Source organism: Biomphalaria glabrata, chromosome 5 (assembly GCF_947242115.1).
Source record: "Biomphalaria glabrata chromosome 5, xgBioGlab47.1, whole genome shotgun sequence".
In the NCBI taxonomy this organism is placed as follows: Eukaryota; Metazoa; Mollusca; class Gastropoda; family Planorbidae; genus Biomphalaria; species Biomphalaria glabrata.
In genome coordinates, this window is record NC_074715.1 from 50,803,080 (window position 1) to 50,822,045 (window position 18,966).

At 39.0% G+C, this 18,966-nt stretch overlaps 2 protein-coding genes across 2 annotated transcripts in view; both read left to right on the forward strand.

Annotated features, from left to right (window-relative positions):
- LOC106051188 (G-protein coupled receptor 54-like) overlaps nucleotides 1-10,138 on the forward strand; it is a 145,729-nt gene extending 135,591 nt beyond the window's left edge. The window contains exons 7-9 of the mRNA XM_056030631.1: nucleotides 2,923-3,083; nucleotides 6,256-6,441; nucleotides 9,593-10,138. Of these exons, the coding sequence (XP_055886606.1) occupies nucleotides 2,923-3,083; nucleotides 6,256-6,441; nucleotides 9,593-9,701 (456 nt within the window). The 3' untranslated portion in view covers nucleotides 9,702-10,138. The remainder of the gene's footprint in view (nucleotides 1-2,922; nucleotides 3,084-6,255; nucleotides 6,442-9,592) is intronic.
- The window catches only part of LOC106067993 (2-iminobutanoate/2-iminopropanoate deaminase-like), a 434,175-nt gene that overhangs the window by 313,682 nt on the left and 101,527 nt on the right, over nucleotides 1-18,966 (forward strand). The window lies entirely within an intron of this gene.

Sequence of the window (18,966 nt, forward strand, 5' to 3'; positions counted from 1 at the left end):
AGTGCACTGACCAGAAATACAAAAATACGTTTTTAGCTGAGCAGGTCGATAGGTTTCGATACTCATCAGCACCATTTATTTTCACTCACTTGAAATTCCCATAATTTTAATAGTTATAAGGTCGCTACTTTGCCGTTTGCCTGCTATAATATCATTCATTTATGAGAGAAAACGCATGTTTACATGTGATAGGAGCAAGGAAACCTCATATAGTATTATTATTATTCATACGACTAAAAGCTAGACTATGATGTTTATACGGTAGTTAAAATAAGTGTTCTTTTAAAAACATTTGTTCTCTTCTGCACTGAAATTATAGTTTTTCCTATAAATTATTGTCTTTATATCTACGATGTTTTAAGTGAGCTTTTGCGATAAATCCAATGTGGTAGAAATGTGTGAAGCTGCAGCCATACGGAATAAATTTACTTTGAATCGTGGCGGACTTGGACGATTAACGCATGTGGCGGCAAACTCTCTCTACAGAGATCGGTCAAAGACGACATCCACAGCCCCCATCTATCCGTGCCGATCCATCAGGCACCCAAGGATCCCCTAAAAATGTTCGACGCCATGTTATATGTCGGTAAATGTGGACGGCCCTGTGATAGAATAAAACTACAACATCTAATAGGAGAGTTCCGAAATAGAGCCATACATTTCATATTGTAATAAACCTGGTGGTGGCACAGATGGGGGTAGTGGTGTGTTAGTAGTCAGCCGACGCAAATCGCCCCAGGCCAGTGCTAGGGTCAACCGTGACGAGCTACGACGGTCAGCCGAGACGAGTGTCAACATAACGGTTCGGTAAGGATCGGCGTCGTGAACAGAGCTCAGGAGCGTCACGAGGGATGCAGTCATCTGACCACCCAGGATGGTCGAGCGACGTTCTGTCCGGTTCTAGAAGGCCATTAGGGACCCTATATAAAGAGCGGAGGTGTCGCTGTCAAGATGGTTCATTACAGCCCGGTCGAATACAGTCCGGTCGACTACAGCACAGTTCAGTGTGGTTCAGCGGCGTGGTTCTGTACGGAGCATGACGACGGTTCAGTGCACAGTCAAGTGCAGTCAAGACGGCTGGCGTCTTGATCTTGGTCTGCAATCGAGTCCGACACAACGAGTCTTGTGTGTGAAGTCAGTCCTGAACTGTTGAACCCAGTGCAAGCCCGGAACGAGACGGAGCAGGCCAATGCAAGAGTTCGTCGGTACGGTGTTGGAGAGATATTTGTACAGCCTGTGTTACGTGTTGCCAATTGTTCAGTATTGGCTGTAATTTATTGGACATTAACTCTTTCTCTCCTAATTGACGATAGACACGATACCAGCGTTGATTCCACCAGAATGTGGTAAATAATTACGGAGAGAAAAAGTTAAAATGTTACGTTACTTTGGAGCCCTGAGTTGTCAAGTTCTTTAAGCTGGTGTCGTGTGGTGCAGTTTGCAGAGAGCCTGGATAGTGAGATTCGTTACAATATTTATGTTTAATGTTGTTTTGTTTTTTACAAAACTGCTTTGTAAAATGTTTTACATTTTTCGGATGTTCCTTCAGAGTTGAAGATAGTTTACTTCCTAGTCCAAACCTCCCGCAGGACGACGGGGGATGGGAGCGGGCAGGGTTTGAACCCTCGACGGTCGATAAATCCGAACGACAGTCCAGCGCACAAACCGCACGACCAGGCAGCCATCCCGACCAGGCAGCTTTTCATAAACTTGCTCAACTGTTGCCACTACAAAATGAACTAAGATAACATTGGCGTATGCTCGCATTATTAACAAGAAAAGAGTATGAATTACTTTTTTAAAAAACACAATGTAGATTAGTTTGCTCTTAATAACCATTGAATGTTAGATTTAAAAAAAACAACATTTTTTATCCCCCCTCATTCCCGTTTTCGATAATCTTGTCCACCTAATATTGCCCACACATTCGGAAAAGCAATTGGCCTACGAAATGTACATTTTTGGTCATTCTAGTATAAACATACATTTATTAAATCAGGGGCGGCTGTCGCGTAGTATAGACAAGTGTCTTTTTCTTTCTCCTAACTCTGTTTTTTTATTTCCTTAACTCGTAGTGTACAAGTACGGGGCGAGAGTGTCTTGTATTTTTGTTTTGAATTGTTTTGCTACGTCACAAAGTCCGGTGACATCTATTGGTCATTGTATGTCATGAGGCAGTTCACCCTCTTTGGTTGAAACGGACGGTGTGTTGGCCCGTAAAATGTTCTTTGTCTGTACTAGTTTCTCGGACTTACTATTCAGTAGGATTTTTGGGGACCCCTGTTTAGGGGTGCCAGTGTTGGAGTTGTGGGCTTCGCTTGCCGTCTCAGAAATATATATTAGTTTTTCAGTGTCATTGTCGAATTGGCGATCATCTGAGGTCTAACTTTACTGTTACCGAGGTTGGCAGTTTTGTGACGCCAGTCGGTCAGAGTCTGGTGGAGTATGAAACCAGGGTGACAAGTTGATAGCAGTAGCAGAGGTGCTTAAATTAATTATTGAATAATATCTTCATATACACCATATCATATATCAGTTTCATACAATTAAATTCATTTATTTTTGTTGTTATTTAAACTATTCACCTAGTTGGTTACTCTATGTACGACTGTCTGTGAGTGATGTTCTTGTCAGGTTGAACCCCGGGACCTTCATAGTATACAGCTAGTTAACAACGCAAATAAATCCTAAAGCTGATAGCGGCCTTACACAACAGTAGTAGAAAGAGGGATGAAAGTACAACGGCGGCGCCTCGTGAGGAGACACTTGCTCAGGGGCTCTGCCTTAGGCTACTGCTTGCGCCTCCTCTGAAGAAGATGTTACACTCTGTTTAGATAAGAACAAGGAGGAGAACTGGGGGTTGCAAAAGGGGGAATAATTCCACATTCAATCCACTGACTGAGTTATTTGCTCTTCCAACAGCTGATTGTCATGCTGGTGACAGTCGTGGTGCTTTTTACCGTCTGCTGGGGTCCCATTGTCATCAACAACATCCTGGTAGCGTTTGGCCTCATCGAGAAGCTGAACTACGGCCACCTGAAGCCAATGAGAACTGCGTTTCATCTCTTGTCCTATATTAACAGGTGAGTCCAGGGGCGTAGATAGGATGGGGGGGGGGGAGAATTCAAAAATCACCCCTCGCCCCCACTTGAGGGGGGGCCCCAAAAATATTTTTTTTCTACATTTAAAATTTAATATTACGCAAAATGCAGGGAGCTCCAAAAGAGGTCAAGCCCCCATGGCCCCCAAACGATAGGAAATTCCTAGCTGAGCCCTAGTTGAGTCAATCCCGGATGAGCCACAACATCTTTCATCTTATCTTATTGTTATGAGGTGTGTTTGTGTGTGTTTCTATGGTGACAGTGGGATGAGGTCAGCTATGCAGTGTAAGTGATGCAAGATAAGCGGGATTGTCGTCAGCTGTCTTGGGTAGGACAGACGATTCCAAAATTTCCAGAGTGAAAAGACGTGTTTTTTGTAGTAAGATTTTGTTCAAAATTCCTTTTTATATTATACTATAGTCTACTAAAACGGTTTATTTTATATCTAGTTGATTTTGTCTATAGTGTAATACAAGTTATATTTAATATTGTTCACAAAGAATTTATTCAAGTTATTTCAAAGTTTACAAGTTAAATAAAATATTACACCTACAGTGGCTTAGTTGATTACAAGCAGTTTATGCTACAAGTCAACGACCGTCCAAAACATGTATCTTCTGAAATACAGACGTTACTTCAAAGAAGATGATTTCGTCCTACGCATGTCCGTATGTTATTTTATTCAATCATATTAATCAATGACTTATATTCTGCCATGTCACTGGTTTTCCTGGCTGGCCCAGGCAACCCATTCCATACTCTAATAGCACAAGGGAAGAAAAATTATTTGTATACATTTGTCCTAACATATGAAACAAATTTAGCTCTCGTGACCTATAAGTATAAGGTTGTTGAAAATTCGACATCATGATTATATACTAAATATAGATCTTTCAAAGTTCTGATGCAATGGCCTTTTTTTTCTTTTCTGAAGGCTAAAAATTTATTTTTTTAAAATCAACCATGAAAGCAGTTGTTGTTTTTTTCAGAAAAATACGCCATTTTTACAACTATTATAATAATTAATAATAATAATAATTATAGCTTTTATATGGCGCTACTTTCATGCTTATCATGCTCAGAGCGATATGGTCCAGTCTCATTTGTGGACCGGGAAGGGGATGGAGAATGTTTTCCGTGCTGCCTTTAGGCACTCAGTAAACACTACTCTGCTTAAGTCAATCGTCGAACCTCGGGAGCCCTTCATAGGTAGCCAAGGGAGGCTAAGTTCAAGCATACTTAGCCTCGCGACCACGCTTCCTTTATTAGAAACAGGACATTAAACATTTATAATGTTCTATTCACAAACATTATAGACTAATCACATAAGTAATATAAAACAAGTATTTTATTGCTTAAAAGCTTGTTGTTCTTTAATATTGGGGGGAAAAAGTGGAAAAACAGTTATCATTTAAATTTAAACATGAAACATTTAAACAAAGATATTTAAATCTGTTGACGAAATATCACATTGCACGTGGATATAAAATTAATAGCATATGGTTAAGTACACATTATATCTAGGAGTGGGTAGCACCTCTAGTGGACAGGCAGTCGTACCCTCTATTGAGGCCAATTGAGTGTAGCTTGGCTCACTCTTGGTTCCCACTCGGTACCCAACTCTCACCTGTGGCTCCCAGAAGCTGTAGCATGCGCAGCGGCCACACCCCGGAAACGGCTTTGACTGGCCGGCTAAACCAGCTAGAGGTGTCTGACGTGTCTGTGGCACTCAGTACACTGAGGTTTTGTTAAACGTAGCATTTGAAGTCTGGACTTCGCGGCCTGTGCTTAACGTTACAAAACTAGACAAATCGGACAGAAAGGCAAATACCATCACAGTCCTGTGGAGCACTCAAGAGCAGGACAAGACACACAGACATGTCTCTGGTCATCCACTGCACCCAAGCACGTCCCCGGACGTCTTGACCAAATCTTGCTTTCCGGAAAAGGATGGGCTTTTAGGGCGTGAGAGTGAGGTCGACGTGTTGCTCGAATCCTCCTCACTTAAATCAAAATTCCAGCGCAAGTCACTAGTCATCCCCCCCCCCAATATGTAAATATGAATAAAATTATTCATATTTTCATATGTCAAAAAAAAATTATGACTTGTCAAAAGTCAAACATACATAATAATAAAAATAATAATAATAATCTTTATTGTCCGTATGGAAATTTGTCTTCCTATTTACAACTTAGATAAGTCCAACCAAAACCGGAAAGAGACAACACTAATGTATATAGCAAGCCACTTTATAATAAAACACCAATAAAATGCAATGACCATAAAAAATTGATTTGGCTTCAAAGATACTCTGCAGATAATAGGATTGAGCTTGCAATCTTAAAATCTTGTTAAAATCTTGTAATGACATCAATAAGTGTGAAAAACAATCTGTACTAACATTTTTTAAAGATACAATTGAAAAAAAAAAAGTTTAGCTCATACTAAATATTAACTAGTTCTGTAACAAGATACAAATTATGATTAAGTATTACAAACTGTGGGAGATGAGTGGACAGAAAAATATAGAAATTCAGATCTTAGAGAGGAAGTGGAGATGGATTGGTCACACCTTTAGAAAAATACCAGCAACAGAGCTAGGCAGGCCTTAGAGTGGAACCCCCAGGGAACAAGACGCAGAGGAAGACCAAAAAGAACATGGCGACGCAGTGTACTTGAAGAAGCAGAGAAGACCGGGAAGAGCTGGGACACCATCAAAAAGCTAGCAAGAGACCGTGGAGAGTGGCGTGTTTTTGTCGAGGCCCTATGTTCCATGAGGAACTCAAAGGAGTGATGATGATGATGATTACAACGATTTTAAGCATAATTTCCATAAAATATTTGACTAATATTAAAGCCAATATTTTTTTTTTAAAGTTTGTTCAAAATTCAAAATGGCAGCCCAAGTGAAAAAGTAAAAAGGAAACATTCCGACGACAGTTAGCGACAAAACAAAACAATAAGTCAAATGTTCATAAGCAACAATTACTATAAATTTTAAAATATATTTGAAAAAAAACAAAACTTAAGAGATTATAAAAGTTACACAATAAATTTAGACAGTTTTAAAAGCTAAGTACAGAAAAATCATCGTTAGATTGTCTTTGTAAAAATTATGTATTTCTTAAAACATTTCTTTGTTTCTCTCTTCAGTTGCGTGAATCCAATAGTCTATGCTTTCATGTCCAAGAATTTCCGACAATCCTTCAAGTTTGCTATTTGCGCATGCCTGAAAGGGAAAGCGTTTGTGAGAGCCTACAGATTTAGCATGTCCATCGGAAGCACTAGAACATCTGTTGTTTCGAATGGAGTTCATCGCCCTGGCTCAGTGGCCAACAGGTAGACCGTAGATCTACATCTTTGTATGTTCTTGGAATTCTTGTATTCGTATACCAATAAACTAGAATTTATAAAGATGTTGCAAATGTCTGAGTGAATATAACCGCGATATAAGCTATCGTCATTTTAAAATAAGGATTTAATACTGTTTATATTATCTTAATAGATTATAGACGCTACTTCAAAAAAGAAGATAATTGCGTCCTACGCATTTCATGTGTCAATCTAGTTATGCATGTTAATCAATGACTTAAACACTGCTGAGTCGTTGGTTTTCCTGGCTGATTCAGGCAACCCATTCCATTCTGTAATGGCAATAGGAAAGAAGGAGCGCTTGTGCGAATTTCGTTCTAGTGTATGGAATAAGAAATGTGCCTCTATCTTTGTGTCTTTCTGAGTCACATTCTTACACACACACACACACACACACACACACTCACACACATAAACAAACACACACACTTACACACACACTCACAACACACACACACAAATAGACAAACACACACACACATTCACACACACACTTACACACACACACAAACAAACACACACACTCACACACACACACACTTACACACAAACAAACACACACACACATAAACACACTCACACACACACTTACACACACACAAACAAACACACACATACACACACAAACACACACATACATACACACACAAACACACTCACGCATAGACAATGACTTCTAAACTAAAATTCTTCTTCTGGGTAATACGGCATCGTTCCGACCACAGCTAATGTCCAGCGATTCGGGAGTCATCCTTCATCTACCATTTCTTAACAGCTGTTCTGTCTAGGGGTAAAAACAATGTAAAGTTCCCCTTTCAGACATTGTGTCGGTTAAAAAGCCGGGTGTGATGTTGGTCAGCACAATGACCAACCGCCTTTACTTTCCCCAATTGAAGTCAGGTACTTTACGAATTCCGAAATTCATTATCCCAGTCTCCCCTGACATTCAAACCAAGGACCACAAGCAGGAAGCCCAAGTGCTTAACGACTCAACCACCTCGCCCCCCCCCCCCGTCTGGATGGGATTAGATGCAACGCCTTAGGCCGAGCACACTTGAGAAACTCGCCATTTTCTTTGACCCAATTCAGCTGTACACGGGTGTCCGCCATAAAACGACCCCCCTTCAGGTACGGTGTGTGGATAAAGACATGGTTATCGGGGTTCTCTTCCATTCCCGACAGTGCAATGGCATCTGTCCTTAAGCATCCAATGGAGGTTCTATTTTGCTTCTCTAACGGCCTAATCTTCTCTATCGGCCTAATTTTCTCTAATGGCCTAATATTCTCTATCGGTCTTATATTCTCTATCGGCCTCATCTTCTCTATCGGCCTAATCTTCTCTAAGGGATTAATCTTCCCTATCGGCCTAATCTTCTCTATGGGCCTAATCTTCTCTAACGGCCTAATCTTCTCTATCGGCCTAATCTTCTCTAACGGCCTAATATTCTCTATCGGTCTTATCTTCTCTATCGGCCTCATCTTCTCTATCGGCCTAATCTTCTCTAAGGGCTTAATCTTCCCTATCGGCCTAATCTTCTCTAACGGCCTAATCTTCTCTATCGGCCTAATCTTCTCTAACGGCCTAATCTTCTCTATCGGCCTAATCTTCTCTAACGACCTAATCTTCTCTATCAGCCTAATATTCTCTAACGGCCTAATATTCTCTATCGGTCTTATCTTCTCTATCGGCATCATCTTCTCTACCGGCCTCATCTTCTCTATCGGCCTAATCTTCTCTAAGGGCTTAATCTTCCCTATCGGCCTAATCTTCTCTAACGGCCTAATCTTCTCTATCGGCCTAATCTTCTCTATCGGCCTAATCTTCTCTATCGGCCTAATCTTCTCTATCGGCCTAATCTTCTCTAACAACCTAATCTTCTCTATCAGCCTAATATTCTCTAACGGCCTAATATTCTCTATCGGTCTTATCTTCTCTATCGGCATCATCTTCTCTATCGGCCTCATCTTCTCTATCGGCCTAATCTTCTCTAAGGACTTAATCTTCCCTATCGGCCTAATCTTCTCTAACGGCCTAATCTTCTCTATCAGCCTAATCTTCTCTATCGGCCTAATCTTCTCTAACGGCCTAATCTTCTCTATCGGCCTAATCTTCTCTAACGGCCTAATCTTCTCTAACGGCCTAATCTTCTCTAACGGCCTAATCTTCTCTAACGGCATAATCTTCTCTAACGGCCTAATCTTTTCTATCGGTCTAATCTTCTCTATCGGCCTAATCTTCTCTAACGACCTAATCTTCTCTATCGGTCTAATCTTCTCTAACGGCCTCATCTTCTCTATCGGTCTAATCTTCTCTATCGGTCTAATCTTCTCTATCGGCCTAATCTTCTCTATCGGCCTAATCTTCTCTATCGGCCTAATCTTCTCTAACGGCCTAATCTTCTCTATCGGCCTAATCTTCTCTATCGGCCTAATCTTCTCTATCGGCCTAATCTTCTCTATCGGCCTAATCTTCTCTATCGGCCTAATCTTCTCTATCGGCCTAATCTTCTCTATCGGCCTAATCTTCTCTATCGACCTTATCTTCTCTAACGGCCTTATCTTCTCTAACGGCCTAATCTTCTCTATCGGTCTAATCTTCTCTAACGGCCTAATCTTCTCTATCGGTCTAATCTTCTCTATCGGCATAATCTTCTCTATCGGCCTAATCTTCTCTATCGGCCTAATCTTCTCTATCGGCCTAATCTTCTCTATCGGCCTTATCTTCTCTAACGGCCTAATCTTCTCTATCGGCCTAATCTTCTCTAACGGCCTAATCTTCTCTATCGGCCTAATCTTCTCTATCGGCCTAATCTTCTCTATCGGCCTAATCTTCTCTATCGGCCTAATCTTCTCTAACGGCCGTTTCCACCAAGGCACCACGTTGAGGCTGAGACGCATTGCCCGGGACTCCTAAGATAAATCATTAAATTATAGGTCAAATTAATTACATAAAAATTGTTTGGTCCAGAAAAAAGTGAAGAGCACTGTTAACCCTAATATATTTACCTTAATTAGAAAAATAAGCCTTTATTTTTGTTTATATTCTTATTGTAAACACTACGAAATATTTAAGGCACAAAATATTATTTTGTATTTTTTTTTATTGGCGTATTTTCAGGGACAAAAGCAGTAGTAGCGGAAACGACAACACGCAGACGCATATTGCTGCAGACGACGAGTTAGTGGAGCTAAGGGCGTTAACTCACATCACAAATCCTGCAGTATAGCCGCCATGCTTTTCTGAACGATAAAAATGGTTTGAAGACGTCAACAACAACAACAAAAAAAAAAGCAAAACATAAAACGCCTTAATTAAATGTCCAGCGAATCAGCGGATAGATCTACCTTGCTCGGCAAAAACAGGTTCAGTCTTGTGGCACTAAGATGCAATCGTCTGCTGAAGGCGTTTGATAGACATTCGATGTCTCCCGTATATCACGTGTCAGACGTAGATTGAAACACGAGATACATTGAACTATGGGCCGGTAATACTTAATGACTTATATCATGAACAATGACAACTATATGACATGCTGTATAGAACAAACCATTTCTTTTTGTACGCCTAGCTTTATTTTCGTAACTCTTTCATTGCCAAACGATAGTTTTTATGAAACAGGATTGAGTTCATTGTCTGTATTATTATTGTCATTATTATTATTATTATTATCTTACAATTCTTTATGGACTTAGACCTTTTTATAATGCAATAGAAATGCAATTCATATTTGTAAATACATATTCAGAACACACTATCCAAATTATTGTAACATATAACCAGGCCCACTCAGAGGCGTAGCTAGAGTGGGGGAGGGAGGGAGAGAATTGGAAAATCCTCCCAGGCACCCACTTGAAGGGGCCACCAAATGAGTTGGGTTTTTTTTTACATTAAATATTAAATAGTAAATGCGAGGGCCCCCAAAGAGGTCAAGCCCCCCGGGCCCCCAAATGATGGCAAATTCCTAGCTACGCCCCTGGGTCCAAAACTTTATGCTCATACGCCAAATATAGACAATACAATTCTCTAATCATAGTTATAAACAAGCAAATGAAATAAAGCACAAAACAAGAAATGATTCTATCTCAAATGCACAATGTCTAAATGTAGATTCATTTAGAATATTGACTAGATTCTATTTGTATCTTCGCTAAACAAAATGGACTCCTCCTTTGTTTTGATTCTCGTCTGCAGTTTTCTTCCAAAATTTTAACTTTCGGTTTAGTCTAATTATACATCAAGTACTCTCAATCAATTCCTTATTTAAATTTCAATGAATACACAGCATCTCTCTCTCTCTCTCTCTCTCTCTCTCTCTCTCAGATACACACACACACGGTCTCTATGGATATCTAGTTGTCGGCTAGTGTAAACTCTAAATGAAGTTTGTTAATAGCTCTAAATACTTAAGACTTAGCCAGGTCCACGGAAACATTGCTGCCAATATCTTAGTGCTCTTCCCCTTTGGAATCTTAGTGCTCTTCTCCTTTGTAATATTAGTGCTCATCCCCTTTGGAATCTTAGTGCTCTTCTCCTTTGGAATCTTAGTGCTCTTCCCCTTTGGAATCTTAGTGCTCTTCTCCTTTGGAATCTTAGTGCTCTTCCCCTTTGGAATCTTAGTGCTCTTCTCCTTTGGAATCTTAGTGCTCTTCCCCTTTGGAATCTTAGTGCTCTTCCCTTTTGGAATCTTAGTGCTCTTCCCCTTTGGAATCTTAGTGCTCTTCTCCTTTGGAATCTTAGTGCTCTTCCCCTTTGGAATCTTAGTGCTCTTCCCCTTTGGAATCTTAGTGCTCTTCCCCTTTGGAATCTTAGTGCTCTTCCCCTTTGGAATCTTAGTGCTCTTCCCCTTTGGAATCTTAGTGCTCTTCTCCTTTGGAATCTTAGTGCTCATCCCCTTTGGAATCTTAGTGCTCTTCCCCTTTGGAATCTTAGTGCTCTTCTCCTTTGGAATCTTAGTGCTCTTCCCCTTTGGAATCTTAGTGCTCTTCCCCTTTGGAATCTTAGTGCTCTTCTCCTTTGGAATCTTAGTGCTCTTCTCCTTTGGAATCTTAGTGCTCTTCCCCTTTGGAATCTTAGTGCTCTTCCCCTTTGGAATCTTAGTGCTCTTCCCCTTTGGAATCTTAGTGCTCTTCTCCTTTGGAATCTTAGTGCTCTTCCCCTTTGGAATCTTAGTGCTCTTCCCCTTTGTATCTTAGTGCTCTTCCCCTTTGGATTGTAATTTTATCCTTTTTCTATCCTTTTTTTTTATCCTTTTATTTTTTTTTAAATCCCTTCTATAAGATTATAATCTCTTCATTGTTTTAAGGGGAAAAAATTGAAGAAATTGTTTGGGTGGACCATTCCTAAAACGGACAATTTTTGTAGACTTAAGCCAAAGCACTCAAATAATTCTTAACTACTGGAAAGCCTTTTTATAACAAGAAAATTGTATGTATATTACACAACGATATCATTTGAGTAAATTAGGAAATAGCTAAGAGTTTCCATTTTAAGTAAACTAGCATTCAATGATCAAATAAACTCAGTTATTAATTGTAGTTCACCATCAGTTTCATGAATTAGAATGGAGTTTGTTTATAACTTTGATTATTTTACTTATATCGAAATTATGTCTCATGGCCAAACGTTTAGACTCAACACATAAATGTATGTCACAATATCAAACATGTAGAGCCAACCCACAAATACAAGTCACATGATCAAACGTGTAGAGTCAACCCACAAATACAAGTCACATGATCAAACGTATAGAGTCAACACACAAATACATGTCTGAAATCAAACGTGTAGAGCCAACCCACAAATACAAAGTCACATGATCAAACGTACAGACAAACGCATGTCACTGCATTCATTCCATTTGTAAATAATTGATTTCATTTGCTTTTAACACGCTCTGGTGTTATAGTGTGTGCATGAAATGTTTAGTTCACAGAGCATTCGAAGCTGTACGGAGCAGAAAAAAAAAATAATCTAATCTATTATGAGCCCTACTTCCTCCGGACAGCCCTTCGCCGCTGAACTGTCAACTCCTTTTCAGTCTAAACCAGCGGTTCTCAACCTTCTAGGCTCGGCGACCCCTTTTTACGATCCTCCGCTCTGCCGCGACCCCCCCCCCCCCCCGCACACACACACAGCAATAGAAGGATGGACAAAAACAATTCATTTTTTCGATGATCTCAGGCGACCCCTGGCAAATCGTCAATCGACCCCCAAAGGGGTCGCGACCCACAGGTTGAGAACCCCTGGTCTAAACCATGGGAAAAGTAGCGCGTTGCCGTTGCTCCGTAATGCCATAGAGTACTAGCTTGAGCTCCGTGACGAGAAATAGGATCTCACCAACAAATGAAGGGTACAGAACAAGGGGTATTTCATACAATCAAGCCATTTCATATATAACCGGAGCTTAAGGTCTCGATGAAGACATTTTAAGAACCTTTGGCTGAGAAATTGACTACGACATTTAAACTCGTCCATGGAGGATTTCGTCATTTAGGCGCACCACCTGAGTTTAAAAAAAAAAGTAAGTAATGTTCCCCTTTCAGATCTTGCAGTCTATAGGGCAGATGACGTAAAGGTCATCTGTTTCTGTGGCCTCAGGTAAATGAGGGTATAATGTGTCCAGCACAACGACCAACCGCCTTTCCTTTTCCCCAACTAAAGTCAGGCACCCATTAGAGCTGGGTTGGACTCAGAGGCGCCCGAAGATCACGAAATTAAAAATCCCAGTACTCACCAGGATTCAAACCCCGGACCTCGGTAAGGAAGCCAAGCGCCTTACCGCTCAGCCACCGCGCCTCATACCACTTGAGTTAATCATTTATTTATTTGTTGTTGTTTTTTTTTTACGATAGTCAGTAAGTTATTGAAAGCACGACGTTTGGACTAGGAAGTAAATTATCTTCAACTCTGAAGGAACATCCGAAACATGTAAAACATTTTTACAAATATGTATTTTAATCTTGTCTTGAAATACCTCATTTGTTATGAAGTCTCTGCATGTGAAGGGTTAAAACCATAGACCTAAATACATATATATATATATATTTTATTATATATATATTATATATTATATCTAGACTGGACAGGGATATCTTTCAACGCTTAAAAAAAATGTGAAAAATTGTTTTTAAAGTTGAAACAAGGCGTTGTTTTGTAAAGTAGTCATAAGAAGTAATGTTTTTTTTTCAACCCTAACCTATGTAACATAATTTAATGTTTAGATCTAGATCCAGTGGTTGCGAATTTCAAATAAGAGTACTCTCGTCTCATAATTATTATTTTGCAATTTTTAGATACATAATCTAGAAAGATCTAGGTAATCAATCTATTTAAATGTACATAAGATGATTAAAATCATTAGACCTGAATTATTTCAATCTAGGATTTTTTAAACATTATTTCAATGGAAACTAACAGGAAATGGCTTTGTTTCATATATTTGCGTGAATATATAGATCTAGTTATCAGAGAAATGAGTTTGTATTATTTCTAAACTTTGAAAACTAAAGGACATTACTTTTCTAAGACAGAAATGATAGTTTTTCCTAGATTTGGGGCGACTTCCCTTACAATTTGAAAAAGAGTTACGTACATAAAAAATATATATAAATAGGTCTGTGAATCGACCAAGCGCTGATAAGAATTTTTTTCCTATTTCCAGTCTAGATATAATATTATGTTTATGGTTAAAACCTTATACACTGCAACTCCGTATCTTATATTTCTTCTTCCCCACTCTACAATTAAGATTCGCTGGTATATAATCAGTGATGCCCAAAATACGGCCCGCGGGCAAGATCCGGCCCTCCACGTGGTTCCATCCGGCCCACCGGAACGTCGGCACAAAGTGTAGAAAAAAATGTAGAAAATCCCCCCTTCCAGAAAAAGGTTGAAAAATGTATCTATACAGTTAGAGTATTTTTTAGGACGCCCCTCAGTCCAACCAACTCTGAAATTGGTCGTTGTTGCTGGCCACATGACTCCTTCGTTAACCGTGGGCCACGAAACAGATGACCTTTACATCATTTGCCCTACATGTCACAAGATCTGACCGGGGAAATTTACTTTACTTTATAGTTATAAACACGAGTATTTATACGCTGTAAGCCTTTCTGCATGTATTAAAGTTAAACATGTATCTGTGATGTAGTACACAACATTAAATGTCATCACTGAACTGTATATTAATTTTTTTAGATACATTCATATGTACTGTGTACATTCGTTTTTTATAGACATTTTTCAAGAAACATTTCGTACACAAATGAAATGTATGTATGCACTCACTTGTACGTAACTAATTAATTTTTGTCGCACTTTTTGACGAGTTTTATAATTAGATGGCTGGGTTTCTAGGTATTGGTAAGAGATGGCGAAGTTTACATTACATGACATTTATATATGTTGGCTTTTAAGTCTATTTTAGATTTCACAGCATTTTATGTATGATAAATTAATTTTGTAGTCAACTCAAACCTATATTTTTGGATTAAATATGCACTGTTTTAAATCAATATATATATATATATATATATATATATATATATATATATATATATATATATATATATATTACTCTATCCATAGCTTCGCACATTTGGGGTCCGTGCTAAATTTGAGTCCCCCAAAAAATCTATTCAATTTTTTTAGTTATAATCAAAATTATTTAGTTTCAGTTTTAATGTTACTTGCGTCTTAAGACAGAATATATCTTGTAATACTATATAATGTATTGAAAGAATTATTTATTTTTTTTGTATATAAGCTTGGCATGTTACAATAACTCAATATTTAAATAATATTTCAAGTCTTTGCTTTGGGGTAAATTACTAGAGTTAATTACTTGAATTATTTCAGTCAAAGCACAAGACCGCAAATCTCATTTCTTGAATAGTAGAGTTAGAATAGATAAATTCTACACCGTATGAGTGTCCATTATAATATAGATTGTTTGTCTGTAAATTGTGAAGGTTTGTCTTCTTATCTTATCTTATCTTATCTTATCTTATATAATACATTGTCATGTCCATCACGATATGTATTTAGTTAAATGCACTCTAAGCCTTGTACAATACCCATGCATAATGTAAGATGTGTTTCTTTAATAATAATGTTAATAATAATAATAATAAGGCTTTTCGTCGAGTTTGAAGATCAACGAGGAGTGCATAATTTCACGTGGCTACGCAGCCCCAGCTGCGACCTACATACTTTCCCGCACGCAGTGCAGACATAATCGTTGTCCACCGGTGGTAGATTAAGGTTCTCTTTTTGCCGTCTACGTCTGTCCTAAGCAGCGGATTTTTATTTGGTCTCAAATGTGTAACCAGAGGCTTCTGTTTCTATAAATACCCAATTATTAAGACTTAATTTCAATAATATATTCACAAAATGTAGACCCAATGTGTTGTATGAGACTATTTTGGTCCACCACCATAGTCCACCCAGCTCTAATGCGTACCTGACATTAGTTAGGGAAAAATAAAGGCGGTTGGTCGTTGTTCTACATGACACCAACCATAGGCCACAGAAACAGACGACCTTTACATCATCTGCCCTATAGACCACAAGGTCTGAAAGGGGAACTTTACTTTTCTTTACTAGTTTTAGTATAATCGACTAGTCCTATGTATACAAAAACATAGACTTTGCCGCTACAGTACGTGTCCATCCGATGGTAAGGGAACTGGTCAAAGCTGCCAGCTAGTGACGTAAAATCACAGAGATGCCATTATACAAACTACAAGATTCAGAATTTCTCAAAGTCCTTGATAAGACTTATCTTGAGTTCCAATATGATAGTTATAACTTTATTAGCCTACATATACGTAAGGTCATCAACTCATATTATTTGACGTCAATTTTGAACAGTGACAAAATTTGCAGACTATACTATAAAGACAACAGAAACGGCTATCTACACACACACGCCCTGAAGTCCCCAATTTCTGCACCCCAGTCAGTTTTGGTTTTTCAAAATGAAATTTTTTTATTGTTTCCCATGGCTGCCTGGTCGTGCGGTTTACACGCTGGACTGTCTTTTAGTCATCTCGTTGGTCCTGGGTTCACACCCTCTCCTCTGCCATCTCCCGTGGTCCTGCGGGAGGTTTGGACTAGGAAGTAGAATATCTTCAACTCTGAAGAAACATACGAAACATGTGGAACATTTTTGAAGAAATATTTGCAGTAAGGAAATAAGGCTCAGACGTGCGGCTGAATAATTTGTATAACACCAATTTGATGTTGTTTTTTTCATTGTGACAACGATATAAATGCTTTGAAACTAAACATAGATAATTTTTTTTTAAACGAATTTCTATGATTGTACAGTCAAATCTATTTTGTTCATGTTGCTTGTTCGATATTTATCTATCAGCACATATTCATCATCCATCGCACCAAAAAAAAAAATGTAAATAAAGACATGAAATACACGTTTAGAATTTGTTTTATGTTACATAGGCAAAAGATACCATTGTCTTGTTCCACTGTCAGATTATTTTTATTTGTTTGTTGTTGTTGTTGTAATTAATACGATTCAAAATGCTTCGCATATAATGTATGATCATTTAAGTAGGGGGCTCGGTGGCTGAGTGGTTAAGCGCTTGGGTTCGAACCGGTGAAGACTAGGATTTTGAATTTGGGGATCCTTAGGGCGCCTCCGAGTCTACCCAACTCCAATGGGTACCTAACTTTAGTTGGGGAAAAAGTAAAGGCGGCTGGTCGTTGTGTTGGCCACGTGACACCCTGCTCGTTAACCGTTGGCCAAAGAAACGTATGACCTTAACATCATCCGCATTATAGATCGCTTGGTCTGCAAGAGGAACTCTTCTTTACTATAATTTGAGTAGGCTTACGTTTCTCTACTACCTGTAAGCCCTGGTTCAAAGCTGGACATGCGCAATGTAATATGTCCATGAAAGTCTCCTACTCTGACAGTAATTGACCACGTGACATTTTCCTGGCGACCAGCAGGGAGAAGAAAGTCAAGGAAATATAGGCAAGTTTCTTCACGCCCGTGAATTTAATAGTCAGTAAGTGGACACCCCACGATGACCTGCACGCATTAGCCCTTGTCCGATTCAACAGTTAATACACTAATTTAGAGTCCAGGCGATCAACAGAGAAAAGAAAGTCATGGAAATATAGGCAAGTGTCTTCACGCCCGTGAATTTAATGGTCAGTAAATGGACACCCCACGATCACCTGCACGCATTAGCCCTTGTCCGATTCAACAGTTAATACACTAATTTAGAGTCCAGGCGACCAGCAGAGAAAAGAAAGTCAAGGAAATATAGGCAAGTGTCTTCACGCCCGTGAATTTAGTGGTCAGTAAGTGGACACCCCACGATGACCCGCACGCATTAGCCCTTGTCCGATTCAACAGTTAATACACTAATTTAGAGCTATTAACGACTGTAGGTTGAGCAGATACGAACCCCCCCCCCCAGCTAGGATAATGACCTCAGTTGATGTACTGGCGGAAGATGTCAACAGACGGGTCGGTTTCAGACAAGCAAAAATCTTTTAACGCATGATTAATGCTTGGGCGTTGAAGTGGGACCTGGTAATTAATACCAGACGTAATTATAAAAGGTGTGTGTGTGTATGTGTATGTTAAAATAAAAACAATCATAAAAAAATCAAGTTTCCCTTTCAGACATTGCGATTTATTGGGCTGATGATGTTATGGTCATCTGTTTCTTACCACATCGTACAGACCCGTGACGTAGCAACAAGCTATTGGTTCAAGCTGCCCACAGGTTGTGACGTTGCAGGTCAGTGCTCGGGCATACTGTGACGATTAGTCTCGCGTGGACCATCAAGATGAAATAAGTACGAAACCAATCAACCAGGACACAGAAATAGATCGAAAAAAAATAACCTGATGTATTTTTTTAATTATATTTTTTTAAATGCCATAAAACCGCCGATATTTCATTAAGAGAGGAGAACCTCAACATGATGTATTGGTGACATTTGGGTGCGGACTGTGTCGACTTGTCGATAGACGGCATAGAACTAGATAGAAGTCACGCTATTTATTTGCAATAATCAAGCTGTTTTTGTCACAGGGCCCAGTTTATGCAGTCTCCTCAGCGTCGTTTTAATGACACTTACTCTTAACATTTTGAAAAGGTGATTTATGCAATAGAAAAACAGCAGTAAAAATCATCACATATATGATTATTCGTCTGCGTACTCATTATTATGTTGGAGGGTTCTGGTGACTTCTTCAATATCTGAGATAAACTGCGCAGTGGTTTCCTGACCAGAAAACTCGCCATAAAGTTAGTTTTTCTTCTATAGGCGTGGTTTGAGTCTTGTGTCTTGTTTAGGCCTCTCGATAGAGTATGTGACTTCGAATAACAACAAGTTGGTCTAAGATATGGAGCAGAACAAGAGAAACTTTATATATATATATATATATATATTTAAAAAGACAATACTTCTTTTATTTAACTTCAAATAGTAGGCCTATAATAGAATAT